This window comes from Passer montanus, unplaced genomic scaffold (genome assembly GCF_014805655.1).
Source record: "Passer montanus isolate IOZ18808 unplaced genomic scaffold, ASM1480565v1 scaffold140, whole genome shotgun sequence".
NCBI lineage: Eukaryota > Metazoa > Chordata > Aves > Passeriformes > Passeridae > Passer > Passer montanus.
The window spans coordinates 567,627-587,306 of record NW_024360942.1 but is presented as its reverse complement, the minus strand read 5'-3'; the positions used below and the strand labels follow the sequence as shown (position 1 = coordinate 587,306).

Sequence of the window (19,680 nt, the reverse complement as noted above, 5' to 3'; positions counted from 1 at the left end):
GCACGGCACGGCACGGCACGGCACGGCACGGCACGGCACGGCAGCCCCCGGGTCCCCTCGCACCCGACCCGGCCCAGCGGCGGCCCCGATCCGGAGCGCTCCCGGGATGTGCCGGGGCGCTGCCGCTGCTGAGGCACCGCAATGCCAGCACGGCCCCGGTGCAGCCCGGTACAGCCCGGTGCAGCCCCGGTACAGCCCGGTACAGCCCCGGTGCAGCTCGGTGCAGCTCAGTACAGCCCGGTGCAGCCCCGGTACAGCCCGGTACAGCCCGGTATAGCCCCGGTACAGCCCCGGTACAGCTCGGTACAGCCCGGTACAGCCCAGTACAGCCCCAGTGCAGCCCGGTACAGCCCGGTACAGCCCCGGTACAGCCCGGTACAGCCCCGGTACAGCCCCGGTGCAGCCCGGTACAGCCCGGTACAGCCCCGGTGCAGCCCGGTACAGCCCCGGTACAGCCCCGGTGCGTCCCTAACCGTGCCGGTATGGCTGCAGCACATCCCTAACACCGCCCCAGTGCTCCCGCCGTGCATCCCCAGCACAGCCCCGGCACAGACACCCAGGGCAGCTCTGCAGCAGCCCCCTACCACACCCCAGTGTACCCCAGTACACCCCAGTACTGCTCAGGACACCCCAACACACCCCAGTGTACCCCAGTACTGATCAGAACACTCCAGTACGCCCCAGTACTGTTTATAACACCCCAACACACCCCAGTATACCCCAGTACACCCCACTACTGCTCAGAACACCCCAACACACCCCAGTACACCCCAGTACCGATCACAACGCTCCAACACAGCCCAGTGTACCCTAGTACTGTTTAGAACACCCCAACAAACCCCAGTATACCCCAGTACACCCCAGTGTACCCCAATATGCCCCAGTACTGCTCAGAACACTCCAACACACCCCAGTACATCCCAGTACACTCCAGTACACCCCAGTACTGCTCAGAACACCCCAACACACCTACAGCAGAGCACAAACACCCCAGTACACCCCAGTATACCCCAGTACACCCCAGTTAACCCCAGCACATCCCAGTACTCCCCGACAGATCAGCAGTCAGGTCCCTCCAGTGCCAGAGAACACAACGATGCCACCCCGGATTTGGGGACAACGAGCCCCGGTGCCATTCGACAGCCATCCCTGCTGCCACCCGGGGTGGCAGTGCTGTGTCCCAGGTGTGACCCTCCCGGTGACACCCCCCCCGCCCTAAGCTCACACTTACGCTCTTCCTCGGCGCGGCAGGCTCAGCTCCTTCTGCAACGAGACAAGCACGAGGTGGGGTCAGAGTGTGCCCTGGGAGCCGGGGGTGCCACCTGCCACTCTGCCAGCCACACCCACACGCCTGGCAGCACCCCCACTGCCACACACTGTCACCACAGCATCGATCCCCACTGGCAGTGCCCACGGGGAGGGTGACAAATCAGCCAGCACAAGAGGACATCTTCCAGTGTCCCCAGGGCTGCTGGTCCCATGGGCAGGCCCAGGAGCGGTGGCACGAGGGCGGTGCAGTGGGAGCAGCACCCATGGTGGCTTCACCCTGTCCCCTCCTTGTCCCCCCCAGGCCCGGGAGTGGGAAGCAGCCAGCAGCCCCTAGGTTATTTATTTTTCCAGCCTCTGGGAATGTTTCTTGTGAGAACTGTTTGCTCACAGGTGGTGCAAAGGGCCAAAGGGCAGCTGGGGGCAGGAACCCACGCCAGTGCCATCCTCCTGGTGTGCTGGGCACCAGCACTGCTCTGGTCCCCACCCGTGTGCCACCTGTCACCCCAGAGAGTGACACAGATTCTGCCAGCACACTGTGAGTGGCACAACGTGGACAGGCTGAAGTGTGGCCTGGCACAATGTGGAATGCAGGGCCATGAGGCAGCTGCAGGTGCTGGTTAATGCCCCATCATTGCCTTGACCCTGTGCCCACCAGCCCCGTACCCCTGCGCAGCCAGGACCCATTTTTGGCACAGGCACGGAGCTCCCTGTGGGCTGGAGCTGCTGCCACCCATGTGGGGGCCCCCAGCAGCATCCATCCAGCCCCCAAACCCCGGGGCAGCCATGCCCCATCCTGCTGCCCACGCCACGCAGCCCCTGTGGAAATCCCGGGATTGGGGCGCGCTGCAACGCAGTGATGCAGCAGCATTGCCATGGCAACGGGTGACATCATGCCTGGGTGCACAGGGACGCAGCAGCCCCGGGGCCCACGGGTGCACGTCTGCCCCGGGGTGCCATGGGACACGTCTGTGGGTGCAGGGACGGGGGACAGGGCGTGGGTGTGGGTGTCCCAGCACGGGCTGACCCCAGGCCCAGGCAGGGTGAGGGGATATGGGGTCCATACACGGAGTGGGAGCCCCCAGCACCCCCAGCCAGCCCTGCTGTCACCCAGCCTGGTCCCCAGCCACACCTGGAGCTGTGCCACTGGCCACCAACCTCTGCACAGGGCAGGAGGCAGAGGGGGGGTCACGCTGGGGGTTTTACTGCTCAGCTGTGTGCAGATGGAACAGTGGGACAGAGGACTGTCCCCCATGGTCACCCACACCCATCTATGGGTGCCAGTGCCCAGAGAATCCAATACCCTTCACTGCCAGGGGCTCTCTGGCCACTCTGTGTCCCCAGGGACACCCAGAGCATCCCCGGTGGCCCTGAGGGCCCCTGTGGGGGCAGTGTCACAGAGCCAGCACCCACAGGGTGCCCGACACACCAGCACTGTCCAGCACTGTGCCTGTCCCTTCAGCGAGTCCCAGGGGGAGCCAGGATTAACCATCAGCTGATGCCTGTGAGGACAGCACTGGGGACTGCACTGGGGACAGCACCGAGGATGGCATCGGGGGTGGCATTGGGGCAGCATCGGGACAGCATTGCTGCTCAGCACTTTGGGATTAAGTCCCTGGTGGGAGCCCCTTCCGACCCCTCCTGCCACGGGCGTGTGGGCACTCAGCCGGGTGCCCCGGCTCTGCCCTTCCCGGGACTGCCGGGAACGACCCGCAGAGCCCCGGGCCCCGAAGCCCCGGGCCCCGGCTCTGTCCACCGCAGCCGCGGGGAGGCAGCTCCGGGCTCCCCCCGGGCTGAGCGTGCAGCGGAGCGCAGCTGCCCGCCGAGCTGCCAGCTCGGATGAGGCAGCGCCGTGCCATCCTCCAACCGCGCCGACAGCTCCGCCCGGGCCCCCGGATACTGCAGATGGGGATGGAGGCGTCAGGTCACCCGGAAAATCCGGCTCAGCACTCCGCTCTGCCAGCCGGGGGTCCCCGGTCACCACCCCCCCAGCGAGGCAGGGGCGCCGGGGCTGCTGCGGGAGCGGCTGCAGGGTGGGCAGGAGGAGGGGGGTCCCTCTGCCTGAGGGAGCAGCAATGCCAGGCAGGAGAGGGGCTCAGAGAGGGGCTGGCACAGCGGATCGGCACGAACCGGCATCGGGAGCTGGGCTGGAGGGACCACGGTGCTCCCACGGGAGCCCCCGCACAGCTGGGTACCAACCCAACATCCCAGGGCACAGCTGGGCTCGGACCCTGCCAGGCTCTCGGGGGTGGGTACCCAGAGCTGGGCTCGGACCCTGCCAGGCTCCCGGGGGGTGCCCGGAGCTGAGCTCAGACCCTGCCAGGCTCCAGGGTGGGTGCCCAGAGCTGGGCTCGGACCCTGCCAGGCTCCCGGGGGGTGCCCGGAGCTGAGCTCAGACCCTGCCAGGCTCCAGGGTGGGTGCCCAGAGCTGGGCTCAGACCCTGCCAGGCTCCAGCCACCCCTCGCAGAGCCGCATCCGGAACACCCACCGCTCACCCCCAACACCCACCGCCCACCCGGAGCACCCACCTGGCACCCACAGCACCCACCCGGCACCCACAGCGCCCACCCGGCACCCACAGCGCCCGCCCCCCGCGCCCCCGCAGCGCCCACCCCTTGCAGACCGGCGCCCCCCGCCCAGGTGGGATCAGACCCTGCCAGGCTCCAAGGTGGGTGCCCGGAGCTGGGCTCAGACCCTGCCAGGCTCTCGGGGGGTGCCCGGAGCTGGGATCAGACCCTGCCAGGCTCCCGGGGGGTGCCCGGAGCTGAGCTCAGACCCTGCCAGGCTCCCGGGTACCCAGCCCGGAGCTGGGATCAGACCCTGCCAGGCTCCAAGGTGGGTGCCCGGAGCTGGGCTCAGACCCTGCCAGGCTCTCGGGGGGTGCCCGGAGCTGAGGGGGTGCCCGGAGCTGAGCTCAGACCCTGCCAGGCTCCCGGGGGGGTGCCCGGTTCCTGTCCCTCCTGTCCCACGCTGCTCACACACAGCACCCAGCCCTGGCCCCCGCAGCACCCACCTGTCACCCACAGCCCCCATCTCTCGCCCCCCCACGCAGAGCCCCCCACTCCTGCTCCTCTCACACTCCCGCAGAGCACCCAACTCCCACCGGCAGCACCCACCTCTTGCACACGCAGAGCACTCCCCTCTCACCCGCAGCACCCACCTCTTGCACACGCAGCACCCTCTCCACACGCACCCAGAGCACCCCCAGCACCCCCCTCTGCCCACCCAGGACTGTCACAGCACGGGCAGCATGGCACAGCACAGGGCTGGCACAGCATGGCATGGGGCTGGCACGGCACAGAACTGGCATGGCATGGCATGGCATGGCATGGCTCTGGCACAACATGTGGTTGGGCTGGCACGGCATGGGGCTGGCACGGCATGGGGCTGGCACGGCATGGGGCTGGAACGGCACACCATGGGGCTGGCACGGCACGGCTCGGGGCTGGCACGGCATGGGGCTGGCACGGCACAGCATGGGGCTGGCACGGCACGGCTCGGGGCTGGCACGGCATGGGGGTGGAACGGCACAGCATGGCATGGGGCTGACATGGCATGGGGCTGGCCCAGCATGGATCTGGCACAGCATGGGGCTGACATGGCATAGGGCTGGCATGGCATGGGGCTGGCACAGCATGGAGCTGGCACGGCGTGGGGCTGACATGGCATAGGGCTGGCATGGCATGGGGCTGGCATGGCACAGTATGGGACTGGCACAGTATGGGACTGGCACAACACAGCACGGGGCTGACATGGCATGGGGGTGACACGGCACAGCTTGGGGCTGGCACAGCACGGGGCTGGCACGGCATGGCATGGGACTGATATAGCATAGGGCTGGCATGGCATGGGGCTGACATGGCACAGTATGGGACTGGCACAGCATGGGCAGCATGGCACAGCACAGGGCTGGCACAGCATGGCATCACGGCATGGGGGTGGAACGGCACAGCATGGCATGGGGCTGGCACAGCATGGAGCTGGCACGGCGTGGGGCTGACATGGCATAGGGCTGGCATGGCATGGGGCTGGCATGGCACAGTATGGGACTGGCACAGCATGGTATGGGGCTGGCACAGTATGGGGCTGGCACAACACAGCACGGGGCTGACATGGCATGGGGGTGACACGGCACAGCTTGGGGCTGGCACAGCACGGGGCTGGCACGGCATGGCATGGGACTGATATAGCATAGGGCTGGCATGGCATGGGGCTGACATGGCACAGTATGGGACTGTCACAGCACGGGCAGCATGGCACAGCACAGGGCTGGCACAGCATGGCATGGGGCTGGCACGGCACAGAACTGGCATGGCATGGCATGGCATGGCATGGCTCTGGCACAACATGTGGTTGGCACAACACAGCATGGGACTAACACGGCATGGGGCTGGCACGGCATGGGTCTGGCATGGTACAGTGCAGGGCTGGCACGGCATGGAGCCAGAGCAACTCAGCATGAAGTGGCATGGCACGGCATGGGGCTGGCACGGCCTGGGCATGGCACAGCAGGGGGCTGGCACAGCATGGCATAGGGCTGGCATGGCCTGGGGACGGCACAGCATGCCATGAGCCCCACATGGGCCAGGGTGGAATGGCACAGCACAATGGCCTGGGGATGGCACAGCATGCCATGAGCCCCACATGGGCCAGGGCTGGAATGACACATCACATCAGACAGGAAGGCACGAGGCTGACATGGCATGGGGCTGAAATGGCAAGGGGCTGGCACAACATGGGGCTGGCACGGCACGGGGCTGGCACAGCAGAGGGCTGGCATGGCATGGCATGGCAGGGTGTGGGGCTGACAGGGCACTGTACATTCTGGGTTTGGCAGTCTGCCTGGCTCAGTACAGCCCAGTGTGGCACAGTCTGGCGTGGCATGGCACAGTATAGCACATCATGGGGTTGGCAAAGGCTGGCACAGTCTGCCTGGCTCAGCACATCCTGGCACTGCAGAGTCTGCCACATCATGGCACAGCATGGCACAGCACAGCATGGCACAGCTCAGGCCTGGCACAGCCTTTCTGGCTTGACACAGCCCAGCACAACAGATCTGGCACACAGATGATGGCCTGGGGCTGGCACAGTCTGCCTGGCATGGTACAGCCCAGCATGGCAGGGCCTGGGGCTGGCACAGCAGGGATGGGGTTGGGAGCCTGGTGTGGTCCAGCCCAGGTTTGTCCTGGTTGCCACAGAGCAGCACAAAGTGTGTGGCCTGGGCACACTGTCCAGTACAGCCCAGCATGGCATGGCACAGCCTGGCCTGGCCTGGTTCAGCATGGCACAGCCCAGTCCTGCTGTCTCTTGTGGCACAGCAAAGCCCAGCACGGTGCAGTCTGGCACGGCACAGCCTGGTGTGCACCCCCACGCCGGGCAGGACAGGGAGGACACCGGGAGGTGCCAGGGGACCCTCTGTGCCCGCAGCCCGGCCGTGCCCACGCTGTCCCAGCAGCGCAGGGACGCTCCCGCCACCGCCGCCCTCCGGCGCCGGGCAGGGGCCGCACAAGGAGCCGCTTTCTGCGGGAACAAGGGCACTCTGTGCCCGGTGCCACCCGGCTCCACCGTCGCGGGTCACACGGCTCTGGTGCCCCGGTGCCACCGCGCTCTCCTGCTCACTGGGGCTTTGTTCTCGCGGCGCGGGGAATGAGCAGCTCTGGGGACAAGCACGACAGCCCAAAAAAACCCCAGAGAACCCCAACCTGGAGATTCACCCCGTTACGGGCAGAGCAGCAGAAACACGCTGTGTGCAAAAAAAAAGAAAAGAAAAAAAAAATCAAAAACCCCAAGACTCCTCTTTCGCTTACCTTGCGCTTCTGGCCGTGCCGGGGCACGTGGCGCGGCCGGGACACGCGGGGCCGGCCTCATCCCGGCACAAAAAGGGGGATCTTTTGGTCGCTTTCTCTTTTGTTTTTTGCCAAAGTGGGGCATGCACTCGCGTCTGGGGCTCTGCCCCGCCTGGGAACGGCACGCTCTGGGCAGAAGAGGAAACCCCAAGCGCGGGAAGCTGCGCTGAGCACCGGGGCTGCCGCCACGCCCGAGAGGGGCACGGGGGGTGCGGGGGCACCGGGAGGGGCAGCGGAGCCCCGGATCCGCTGCGGGACACCCCGGCCATGCTGGGGGGGCTGCTGGCGGCGCTGGCGGCGCTGGCGCAGGGCGGTAAGTGCTCCTGCGGTGCTGGGAGATGAGAGATAACTTCAGAAGACTTTCAATGAATGATTCGGGGGCGATAAGAGCTGGGGAGCTCCCGGAGAGAGATGGAGATACTCACCCAAAACCACAGGGACGGAGTAAAGATGGTGAAGGGGAGAGTGGCACCGGAATCACCGGGGAGGGGGAACACGGGGGGCTTGGGGTGAGGATCGCTGGTGCCGCTGCTCTGATTCCCCATTTGAGCAACACGGCAAGCAGGCAGCAGCCACACCACTGCTCCCCCAAGCACGGGATGGAGCTGGGATGCAGCGGCCTCCAGCCACTGCCCTGTCCCGCAGGCACCCTGGCAGCCCACGACTTCTCCTGCTGGAAGAAATGCGACACCCACAAGCCTTTCTACTGCTCCTGGCAGCCCCTCGGCCCCGCCGGCAGCACCTCCTACATCCTGAACCTCTGGTGAGTTGGGCAGCGCGGCGGGGAGGGGGAGCCCACGGGATGAGTCCCGGTGCCACCCTGTGCCCGCTCCCTCCCCAGCTTTGAGAAGCGCGGGCTGTGCCGCCGGTTTGAGGCGGGCACGGTGCCCAGCTACAGCCTCTCGCACACCCAAGTGTACACCTTGGTTAACACCACGGCCTGGGTGGAGGCACGCTGGGGGGACCAGCTCCGCAGGACCCCCAACCACACCCTTCACCTCAACGAGGCTGGTGAGTGCCCCGGGGGCCGGGCTGGCAGCCAGCACCGCCACTGGAAACTGCCAGACCACCCAAAACTGCCTCATCTTTCCAGTCAAACTGGTTCCACCTCCTGCTGGGATGTCCTTCTCCAAGGCTGGTGGCCAGCTGAGGCTGCGGGTGCCGCGGCCGCCGTGCCGGAGCCTGAAGCAGCCGCCACAGCACGAGGCTCGCTTCTGCAGGGAGGGAGGCAGCAGCTGGACACAGGTAAAAATGCTGTTTGCTGGAGCTGGCAGTGACTGAGAGCACAGCCAGGAGCACCACGGCAGCCCAGGGAGTGTGGGGGCTCAGTGATGTCACTGTCCCCCCCCAAACCCAGCTGTGTCCCATCTGTTTCCCTGGGTTATCAGCTCTGCCTCGTCCTCTGGCCATGGGATCCTGCTGCTGCCCATAACAGGATTCTCAGGCATTACACAGAAAAAAACCCAGATTATAGTAATGACGACAATGGATCAAATCCAGATGCTTGTCCCCGGTGAAGCTGTCACAGCTGGGGACCCCCATCCCTCTCAGCTGCTGCCAGGAGTGTCCCAGGATTGAGGGGGCCCCTGGCCACCATGTCCCCTGCACTTTTTGGCTCTCCCAGCCCCTGGGGTGTTTGGGGATCACAGGACAGCACTGATGTCCCAGTGAAATACTGGTTTTACTGGGAGGGTGTCTCCATGCCTGGTTCTCTCTGCAGGTGACATGTGAGACCATGATGATGACAGCTAAAGAAAACTCAGGTCGGTTTATCCTGTGGGGTTGTTGGGGACAAGCACTTCCTGGGGGTGCTCCCCAGCCAGCAGCCTGTAATGGCCAAAAGCTGGGGAAAGGAGGGGTCACCCAGGTGGCCCTGCCACCCCTCTCTAGTGACCTGTGCCCTGGGGGTCCATGGCACCTTCGTGGTCCAGCTCCGGCACAAGCCTCCCCACTGGAGCAGCTACTGGAGTGACTGGAGCAGCAACATCTCTGTTCCCGAGGGTGAGGAAGAGGAGAGAGAGGAGCCTGGTGAGATCCAAACAGCTCCCAAAATTGTTGATGGCTCAGTCAGGCCTGTTCCTCCCGCAGAAATCCTGAGGAGGCCAGTGCTGAGCCATCAGCTGGGCAAACTGGGGACAGACGGGCAGCGGGTGCTGAGGCTGAGCTGGCAGGTACAGCGGCATCTCTGGGGCCTTCCTGGGTGTCCCCCACCCTTTCACCCCCTGAGTCCCCCCCTTTTCCTTTCCAGCCAGTCCTCAAGGAGCAGAGCAATGTCACCTACAAGCTGCACGTCACCATGCTGGCGTGTGGCTGTGCAGGGTCACCTGAGGAGGACACGGTGGCGCTGCCCGGGGAGGTGACAGAGCACAACCTCACCCTCTCCGGGGCGGAATACCAAATCCTGCTGACCGCCGCCAACGCCGCGGGGCCGGGGCCGGGGCGGCAGCTCCGTGTGCCGGCAGAGCAGCGCGCAGGTACCGCCCCTGTAGGAACGCCGAGCTCCCCCGGCAGCCCTCAGGGCGTTATTTTTCCCAGCTACCCCGAATATCCCCCGTTTCATCCCAGATCTCAGCTTCAAGGAGATCAGCGTGGCCGGCAGCGCCGTGAGCGCGCAGTGGGAAGCGCCGGTGGCCGGCGACGCTTTCTGCTTCGAGCAGCAGGCGCTGCCAGAGCCTCCGAAACAGGGAGTCTGCGTCCGGCAGGGATTCCCTGCCAACAGCACCCACGTGCAGAGAGGCAAGGGAGCGCCCCAAGCCCCCGCTGTGCCCCCAGCCGGGGTCAGAGGCTCTGACCAGCAGCTGCTGTTCCTCCCCAGGAGCGCTGGGAGCGCCGGGCTGTCACCGCCTCGCCGTGCACGGCTGGGACACGCAGCGTGGCTGGGCCACCTTCGCCCTGGGGCACCGCTACGCCGGCAACGGTGAGTGTGTGAGCACCGGGCATCCGAGCACGGAGCATCCGAGCATCCGAGCACGGAGCATCCGAGCACCGAGCACGGAGCATCCGAGCACCGAGCACGGAGCATCCGCACCTGCTGCGCTCCAGGACGGGCGCTCCCGAAATAATCCCCCGGTTTTTTGCACGCAGATTCGCTGGACGTGCCCTTCAACATCAGCGCCGGGGATGCCGCGGTTGTGCTCCAATGGGAGCCGTCCCCACGGGCCGCCTGCCCCGGCGCGCTGGCCAAGTACCTCGTCTGCCACGTGGCCGAGGGGGACAATGTGACCTGTGAGTGGGACCGCCAGTCCCCCTGGGGCAGGAGGAGGGTGCCAGAGTGCCCCACATTCGGTTTTGTTTGCCCAGACAGTGAAGTGGATGCCACGGCATCAAACTACACCCTCCAAAACCTCCGGCCTGGCACAGGCTACAGGGTGGGTGTTTGGGAGGTGACAGAGGACAGCGAGAGGACCTGCAGTGCTTGGTGGCCCTTCCAGACCAGGGCGCTGGGTAATGGCTGAGACCACGGGGTGCTCTCCCCACAGTGTGCTCACCCTCACCCCAAAACGTCTCCTGTGTCCCTGCTGGGGCAGGAATGCCACCACCCAGCCATGCCCACCCTCAGGTCCCCAGGGAGCACGGTGGAGAGGCAACCTGAACTACCTGGGCATCTGGCTTGGTGTCCCCGCTGCAGCTGCCATCTACCACCTGAGCAAAAGGAGGTGACAGAGTGTCCTCGTCCCCAAAGCCGCTCAGGCCACCCCGTCATTGCTCACCCACTGACCAAGCTCTCCCTCCCCAGGGCTCGCCGCCTGCTCTTCCCACCCCTTCCCAAGCCCGTGGGCACCAAAGCCATCCAGTTCTCGGCCGGCGACACGAGCCAGGTGAGGTGGAAGGCGCAGGAGGGGGCAGATGCCACAGCCCCGAACGCCCACGCACAGCCCTGGCACGGGATGTTCCACCCCAAACCCACCCAACCCGCAGGGCCAGCCCCGGACAGGCCTCCTGGAGCCCTCGGAGAGGTTCAGCCCAGCCGAGCTGCTGCTGCCGGAGCCTGATCCCAGCGAGGACACGGCTGACACGGGCATCGGGAGTGCGGTGCCGCACCCCGACGTGCCGCAGCCCGGCCCCGCGCTGGAAAAGCCGGCGACAGTGGTGACATCCCCGGCGGGCTGCGGGGAGGAGCTGCCCTTCGCCTACCGCAGGCAGGAGATGCTGAGCCCGGTGGGGTCTGGCAGCACCAGCTGCACCGGGCACCCACCCCGAGAGGAGGAGGAGGAGGAGGAGGAAGAGGAGGGACGGCAGGGGCTGCACCAGCCGCTGATCCCCATCGCCCTGCTCATCTCCGACAAACCCATCATCATCAGGGATGAGGAAGGGTGGGATCCCCCGCCGGAGGAGCCGCTGCCGCAGCCATCGGCAGGAGGGAGCGGCGGGGGTGGGCACGGGGCGTCCCCTGGAGCGCGGAGTGTCCGTGTGGGACGCTGAGTGACCAGCCCGAGGGTGGCACCGGCACTTTCAGGCGGGTTTCTGGTTTCCAGGGCACGGAAGGCGATGCCTCTGGATGCAGCATTGCACCGGGACAGGGTTTGGCCACGTAATTTCCAGCCTCAACCCGAGCAAAAGCAGCTGAAGAGTCTGGCCAGGACCGAGGATATTTCCATGCCTGGACTGGGAGGAGAGGCAGAACTTCATCCCAGCCGGCTGCTACCTCTGAACCAGTATCCTGGTGGGGACACAAAAAGCCCCAGCACTAAACACCAGCTACCTAAAAAGGAAAAAATAAAATTAAACACAAACATAAAAAAAATTAAAATAACTGCGCAAAGCAGCAGGGCTGAGATTTTTTTTTTTTTCCCTCGCCTGACCCGAGCAGATTGCAGCAAGGATTTAGAGCCGAGGTTCAATCCAGGGCTGGGGAGGACGGGGGTGATCCATGGGGGCCCCCCCAGCCCCTTCCCGTGGGGCCACGCCGCCGCCTCGGGCCTTATCTGGGACAGAACAGGAGACGAAAAGCGATCTGTGGTTTTCTGCGCCTGACGCTGCGGTGTTTACTTGCTGAGAGGACAAAAAAAAAAACACCTTAAAAACCGAAAAGCTCCGTGGGTTTAGTAACACGGGGAAATCCAGGTGCACAGCCGCGGTGTCTGAGCCATTGACACTCGGCCTCCGCTGCTGCTCTTGGCCCCACTCGTGTTTTGCAAAGCATTTCGCTCCAATTGCACGAGCAGCAGCGGCACCCGCGGGCGGAAACCGCGGCGATGGCAGCGGGGACAGAGCCCGGGGCGGCTCCGGCAGCCGGACCCGGGAGGGACGGCCGGGCTCGGGTTTGGGGCCGTTCCCAGCGCTCCGGGGGGAGGCGGCCACGGTGCTGCTGCTCCCATGGCCGGGGGACTCATCCAGATGGGACCCACACCGCCGTGCCACCAGCGCTGTGACACAAGAGGAGTGCCACCAGTGCTGTGTCACCGGTGCCATGTCACCAGTGCAGTGCCACTAATGCAGTGCCACTAATGCAGTGCCACCAGTTCAGTGCCACCAATGCAGTGCCACCAGTTCAGTGCCACCAGCACCACCAGTGCAATGCCACCAGCACTGTGCCACCAGAGCAGTGCCATCAGTGCAGTGACACCAGTGCAGTGACACCATTGCCGTGCCATCAGTGCAGTGCCACCAGCGTCATGCCACCAGTGCCACCAGCACTGTGCCACCAGAGCAGTGCCATCAGTGCAGTGACACCATTGCCGTGCCACCAGTTCAGTGCCACCAGCAGTGTATCACCAGCACTGTGCCACCAATGCAGTGCCACCACTTTAGTGCCAACACCACTGTGCCACCAATGAAGTGCCACCAGTGCAGTGCCACTAGAGCAGTGCCACCAGCACCATGCCACCAGCGCTGTGCCACCAGTACTCTGCCACCAGCACCGTGTCACTAGTGCCACCAGCACTGTGCCACCAGTACTCTGCCACCAGCACCGTGCCACCAGCACAGTGCCACCAGTGCAGCGCTACCAGTGCCACCAGCACGGTGCCACCGCTGTCGGGCCCCGCGCGTCCAGCCCGGCTGCGCTGCTGGTGGAGCCACGAGGTGGCACCAGCCCCACGTCCCCAGCGGTTCCCAAGCTCCTGGCACAGCACACCCATCGCTCCCTCCCTGCTGTGGCAGGAGTCTGCCAGCCCCCCGTGCCACTCCTGCCCCCCGGATCGCTGGGGAGCGGCTGCAGGGGGAGGATCTGGCATCCTGCCACGCAGAAGGGCAGCGCAGAGGTCAGATTTAGGGATTTTCTTGGGATTTGGGCGATGCCAGGCTCTCTTCAGAGCACAGCAGGCTCATGTGGAGGAAGTATCTGGTTACAGGCAGGGAGGAACGCTCGGGTTTCAGCCCGGCCCCTGTTTACAGGTGGTTTTGGGGGTCAGAGTGAAGAGGGAAAGCGCTGAGGGTCACTGGCAGCTCAGCACGCTCGGGTGGCAGCAGCAAACACACGGCCAGGCTCGGGGCCAGCCCATCATTCCAGCCCATGGAACGAGTTCACAGCAGGACAGCCAGGCCTGGACACTGCATTCAAAACACCCTGGGCAGGGAGGGGACACGAGACCCCCCTCATGGGGTCACTCCCCAGGGATCCATCCCATCCATGGTGCCACTCACATCCCCTCTGACACCTTCAGGGATGTCCCTGTCCCCACCAATGGCTCTGTCCCCTCCAGTGACCCCGTGCATTTTCCCCCACAAATGTCCCGAGCTGGCCAGTGCTCTGCCAGGGACACGGAGCCATGTGGAGCCATGGACGTGCCAGGGAAAACTAATCAAGCCAGGCTTGCCAATTAGTGCTAGAGAACAGCTCAGGACTTGCTAATTAGTTTAAATTTCACAGGACTGGTTTCCAAATGAGTCCCCAGGCGCCACACTGAGCTTGGTGACCCAAGGACAGCTGCCAGGCCAGCTTTTGCAGCCAGGATGTGACTTTGCCTGCTCCTCTATCCCAGCACAGCACCCAGACGTGCCACAGGGCATTGGCTAGGCCAGGCAAGAGCCACTGCCACCCACAGCCAGAGGACAGCTCATTACACCCGGCAGGGGACTCATCACACCAAGGGGGCTCCTTCCAGGACAGCTCTGGGATAAGCAGCCAAAATCCATCCCAGCAGGGGAGAAAAGGTCAGCCCAGTGCCATCAGGATGGATCAACCCCAAAGCCACTCCATGGGGTCCCCTGTTCACACCCAACAGTGCCAGCACTGCCCACACACCCCTGGTGACAGCATCATCTACTGGCACAAGCACCCCTGCCCTAAAAGGGAAAAACCCCTTTTCTCCCTGTTCTCACAGGGTCCCTGTGCTGTGTCCCCAAAAGCAAATGGCACTGGGGACACGTGCCCATGGATTGACCTGGCTCCACTTGCTCCTGTGGAGTGGAAAATTCAGCACTGCATCCCAAGGAAGCAGGAGGGGCAGCCAGAAGGAGCTGCAGGGAGGTGGGGGCAGCCTGGGGGTTTGCTCTTGGCTCCCAGATTTTATAGAATCACAGGATCATTAAGGTTGGAAAAACCCTTGGAGATCATCGAGTCCAACTTCTGATCCAGCAGTGCCCAGCCCACCACTGACCCATGTCCCCAAGTGCCACAGCCACACAGCTTTTAAATCCCTGCAGGGCTGGTGACTCCACCACTGCCCAGGGCAGACTGAGCCAGGGCTTGACAACCATTTCCAGGAAGAAATTTTTACTAATATCCAACCTAAACCTTCCCTGGTGTGACTTGAAGCCATTTCCTCTTGATTTTGGGGGGGTGTGATCTCAGAGATAGAACACAAAACAGCCAGGGGGTTTGGTAAGGCCCCATCAACATCAGCTCTTGGGGGGTCTGAGCCCCTGCAGGAGGAGAACTCCATCCCTGCAGGCCCAGACTGATATTTTAACACCAGATAAAGATGTTTTGCTCCCCGGTTGAGAAGTCTAACCTGTTTTCCAGCCTCAGGGAAACAGCCCTGTGGAGCCACAGCCTGGCTTTAACAGGGGCAGAGGAGAAGGTCACAGCCCTGCAATCCCCTCTCGTTCATCCATCCCTTTCCCAGCCCCTTCCCTCATCCATTCATCCCTTTCCCAACCCTTTCCCTGCACCCAGCACCATTTCCTGCTCCCCAAAGCCCATCCTGGAGAAGAGCTGATGCCAGGGAGAAGTTTGAGCCCAGCCTGACCAGCGGCTGTGGCCGGGGGCAGGATTATTTGCTGGGCAAAAAGCCATCACTGCCACCACCTCCACAATGCCACCCGCTGCCTGGCAGATTAGGTGACTTAATCCCTAAGCAAACAAACTGATCCCTGGGAATTTTTTTTTAAAAAATTATTTTATTTTAGGCAGAATTCAAAGGCTGCACACAGCTCATCTCATCTACCCCCCAAGCACTGCAAAGCCCCCCTGGGCAAGATATTCAGCAGTTCCCTGTGGTAGGAAATCTCTGCTGCTGGGGAACTGGGGCTTTACCTCCCTAAAAAAAGCTTCTGGAATTCTTTTCCCCCTCAAAAAAACCCCCCAAGAATTGCTGGTACAGACATCCCAGCAGGGGAAGGGGCTGCGGGGCCCTCAGCTGGACAGACAGACACATGTGGACAGAGAGCCGCCGGTCGCAGCCGGGCTCAGCTTGTTTTGAAAGTCACGGGGGTTTCAGCGGCGGCGTTTTGCAACCATTCGGTGTCACAACAACAACAACAACTTCGGTTCTGCTTCGCAAACAGGCCCCGGGGCCGCCCCGGCTCTTTCCTGCTCACGTCAGCTGCAGCAGCCTCGCCCGGGCCGCGGCTGCTTCCAAACCCGGCCACGGAAAAACGACCTGGAGCAGCAGCGAGAGTGAATATTTCATCTTTCCCCACGCCCAGAGGGGCTCGGAGCTGCCCTGGGGGCGGCGCTGGGTGCTCAGATCACTGATGCTGCGAGCCCCAGCGTGCCCGCCGGGAGAATGGTTAAAAACCAAGTTAAAAACCATCTTCGGGAGAAGTGGTTAAAAACCATCTTCTCCCTGCCCCGAGCGGCCGGGCACGGCAGGAAGCGTTTTCTTTCCTGCAGTTTCAATGTTCTCGGCTGGCTGCTCGCAGGGCCGGCAGCTCCAGGGCCAGCTCAGCCCCTGGCACGGCCGGAGCTTTCCAGGCTTTGGCAGCTGCAGAGCAACAGCTTTGAATTGCGGGAATTGATATTTAACTACGGGATTTTTTTTTCTTTTTTTCTTTTTTTTTTCCTATTTTATTTTATTTCAGCGGAAACTTTACAATAACAGTAAAAGAAATCGTGAACTCGGGGTGTCGGGAGGCGGGCGGCCGCCTCCGTGCGCTGCCCGGGTATCGGGTGATCGGGAAGGGGAGGACGCTGCGCCCTTATCGGCACACGCGCTCCCTGCCCCCTTGGCAGCGGAGCCGGCCGCAGCTTTCACAGCATAAACATATTTTGCTCAAGCAGACGGCCAGAGTTGAGCTAAGGACAACTCGATAACCAGAAAACCCCCCAAAAAATCGCCTTTTTACAGCGGTCTCCCCCATCTGTCTCATCCCAGCTCTCTGCCAGCCCAGTTTTGCAGAGATAAACACAGGACCAAGAGCAGCCCCCCCTTGTCGCAGATCCGCTCCCAGGGTGTTTGTTTACCAGCTCTTTGCAGGCAGATTCACTCTGCCTCATTTTTTCACAGGCCAAAACCGCCGGGAAAGCGGAGGGAACCGGCTCGAGCCCCTCCGGGTCCGTCCGCAGCCGCCAGCCAGCCGGGACCCCGCGGGCTATCGCTGCCCCATCGCAGCGGGGCCGGGATGCGGCGGCTTCTGCACAGCTGCCCCGCAGGAAAATCCCTCTGCCTGCTCCACATAACCCCCCTGTTTAAAGATAAACGCCTTCAGGCTTGCTCATGGTTGGGAAATGGGGAGGGGGCTCATTGCAGGCTGCTGGCGATGTGTGGGGATCCCTGCGAGCTCCTTGGGCCCCTCTCCCCCAAACCGAGCTAGGGCTGAGTTTGTTTTGTTGTTGTTGTTGTTGAAATCAGCTCAAATTCGCTGCTTCTTGCAGGGTGATAGGAAGGAAAAAAGGAGCAGAAGCCGGTTTCTGAAGAGTTTGAGGTTGGGGCGTGGGAGGAAGGATCAGAGGCGTGGGGTTTGACAAGGCTGGCCCGTCAGGGTGACAGCCCTGCACTCCTGGCGTCTCAGCTGGGGACAGCTGTGTCCCCCAGAGCAGTGACTGCGGTGTCCCTCGCCCCTCCCTGGTGCCACACGAGCAAAGTTTTATCTGCGGGGTCCGGGCGTGGGGTGTCAGCGTGCCACATCCCCCCGGGCATGGTGGGGATGTCACCGTGCCACATCCACCTGGACACGGTGGGGAATGTCACCGTGCCACATCCCCCCTGGACACAGAGAGGGATGTCACCGTGCCATATCCACCTGCACACAGAGGGGGATGTTACCCTGCCACATCCACCTGAACATGGTGGGAAATGTCACCGTGCCACACATCCACCTGAACAAGGCAGGGACTGTCACCGTGCCACATCCACCTGCACACAGAGGGGGATGTCACCGTGCCACATCCCCCCTGGACACAGAGGGGAATGTCACCGTGCCACATCCACCTGCACACAGAGGGGAATGTCACTGTGCCACATCCATCTGCACACAGAGGGGGAGGGGTCCGGGCGTGGGGTGTCAGCGTGCCACATCCCCCCGGGCATGGTGGGGATGTCACCGTGCCACATCCACCTGGACACGGTGGGGAATGTCACTGTGCCACATCCATCTGCACACAGAGGGGGATGTTACCGTGCCACATCCACCTGGACACGGTGGGGAATGTCACTGTGCCATATCCACCTGCACACAGAGGGGAATGTCACCGTGCCACATCCATCTGGGCATGGAGGGGACTGTCACCATGCCACATCCACCTGCACACAGAGGGGGATGTTACCGTGCCACATCCCCCTGAACAAGGCAGGGAATGTCACCGTGCCACGTCCCCCCCGGGCATGGCAGCCCACCCGGGGCTGCGCAGGGACTTCCCCAGGGTTTGTGGAGCGGCGCTGGCAGTGACGGCAGCCCCAGCCGGGCGTGGAGCGGCGCTGGGGGCAAAGTCCATGGTGCCACATCCCTGGCACAGGGCACGGCCGTGCCACCCACGCGTGCCGTGGGAGCCGTGCCTGTCCCCAGCCGGGCTGGCGCTGTCCCCAAGCTCCTTGTTTGAGTGCCAACACATCACGTGCCGCCGCTGGATGACCCCGGAGGGGGGATTTTTTTTCTTTAAGTATTGTTGTTTTGGTTGGATTTTTTTAACAAAGCCAAAATATTTGCGTCCCCACGGGGACGGCTCTGGGTCACTGAGCACGGACGCCACCCTGGGTCCCGGCAGGAGAGGGGACACCCGGCTCCGTGGGGAGGGTCCCTGGCGCGGTCCCCATGTTTATACATAGACATGTTTGTGCGCGGCACCGGCCCCGTCCTCGCTCCCAAACAACTGGAGGAAAGTCAAAAAGTCACAAAAATTTTCCATTGCCCGAGGAAAGGAGGGAGCAAGGAGTGACTGTGCAAGGGGCCGGGCAGTGCCAGCAGCGAGGGACCCCAAATGAGGGGTCTGACCCAAAAAAAACCAAGCGGTTGGTTTTGATATAGTGAATAAAAGTGGCGGTTTGCCCCAAAGACAACACCGGCAGCACCGGCCACCATCGGGGTTTGTGGAGTGTCCCGGTGATGTCACCATGCTGCTGGCACGGTGCTCACAGGGGACGGGACATGTGGCACATGCAACACGGCCACCCGGCCGCTCCAGACCCGTTTTTTGCCATTAAAAAAAAACCGGTTTGTAATTAAAAAAATCCTGCGGTTTCTCCGCAGTTTCCCCCCGCAGCCGGAGGGGCTCCCTGCCCGCACCAGGCTGGGGAAAAGCTGCGATTCCTGTCGAGCCGGCGGGAAAAGCCCCGGCTCAGGGATGCGGGGACTTTGCCTGCGGTTTCCGTGGGCGGCAGCAGCTCCGGCAAACAGCGGCTGAGTCAGCGGGCGGAGGGCGGCCGCGATGCCGCCCCGGCATGTCGGGGTGCGCGGCTGCTTCCCGGAGCCCTGGCACAGCTCTGCCCCATGGACGGCAGCCGCAGAGTCCCCGGCCCCAAAGATGCTGAGCCGTGCCGTGCTCAGCCCTGCCCAGGCTGGAGCGAGCCCAAAGCAAGGCCTGGTGCTGCTGGGGTCTGTGCGAGTCCCCGCGGTGCTCAGGGACCCTGTAACCCGGGCTGGGCAGGTCCCAGTGCTCCTGAGCCTCCTGCTCCTCCGCAGGGTGCGAGTGCCGCGAGCCCAGCATCCCTGATGCTGAATTTGGGCAGCGCCTGAACCCCGACCCCAGCGCAGGGAAAGAGTGGAGCATTCCACTTCAGCCGAAATCCAGATTTGTCATCCCCGTGCGAACAGATCAGCCCCCGGTGGGTGCCCCCGGCAGGTTCTGGGGTGAGCTGCACCCCGCAGGGCTCAGCCCAGCTGCGATGGGGGAAGGCGGTGCTCGTTTGGGGAGCTGGACGGGAGCCCGGGCCGGAGGCAGCAGCGGCGCAGCTAATCCCGGCCCTCGCAGGGCTGCGCCAGCCCCGGCACATTCTGTCCCTGCCAGCGCCGGGACGGCCACAGGCT

The 19,680-nt window shown here is 63.6% G+C and overlaps 1 protein-coding gene across 1 annotated transcript; it reads left to right on the top strand.

Moving 5' to 3' along the window:
• The first annotated feature begins 7,122 nt into the window (after positions 1-7,122).
• On the top strand, positions 7,123-11,839 carry IL12RB1 (interleukin 12 receptor subunit beta 1). Its single transcript, XM_039700394.1, is given in 15 exon segments — positions 7,123-7,426; positions 7,759-7,876; positions 7,955-8,124; positions 8,207-8,358; positions 8,834-8,876; positions 9,004-9,114; positions 9,202-9,284; positions 9,362-9,673; positions 9,675-9,849; positions 9,929-10,030; positions 10,198-10,338; positions 10,414-10,557; positions 10,673-10,769; positions 10,850-10,931; positions 11,032-11,839. Coding segments are annotated over 15 exon segments (2,280 nt in total). The 5' UTR covers positions 7,123-7,380; the 3' UTR covers positions 11,536-11,839.
• The last annotated feature ends 7,841 nt before the right edge of the window (positions 11,840-19,680 follow it).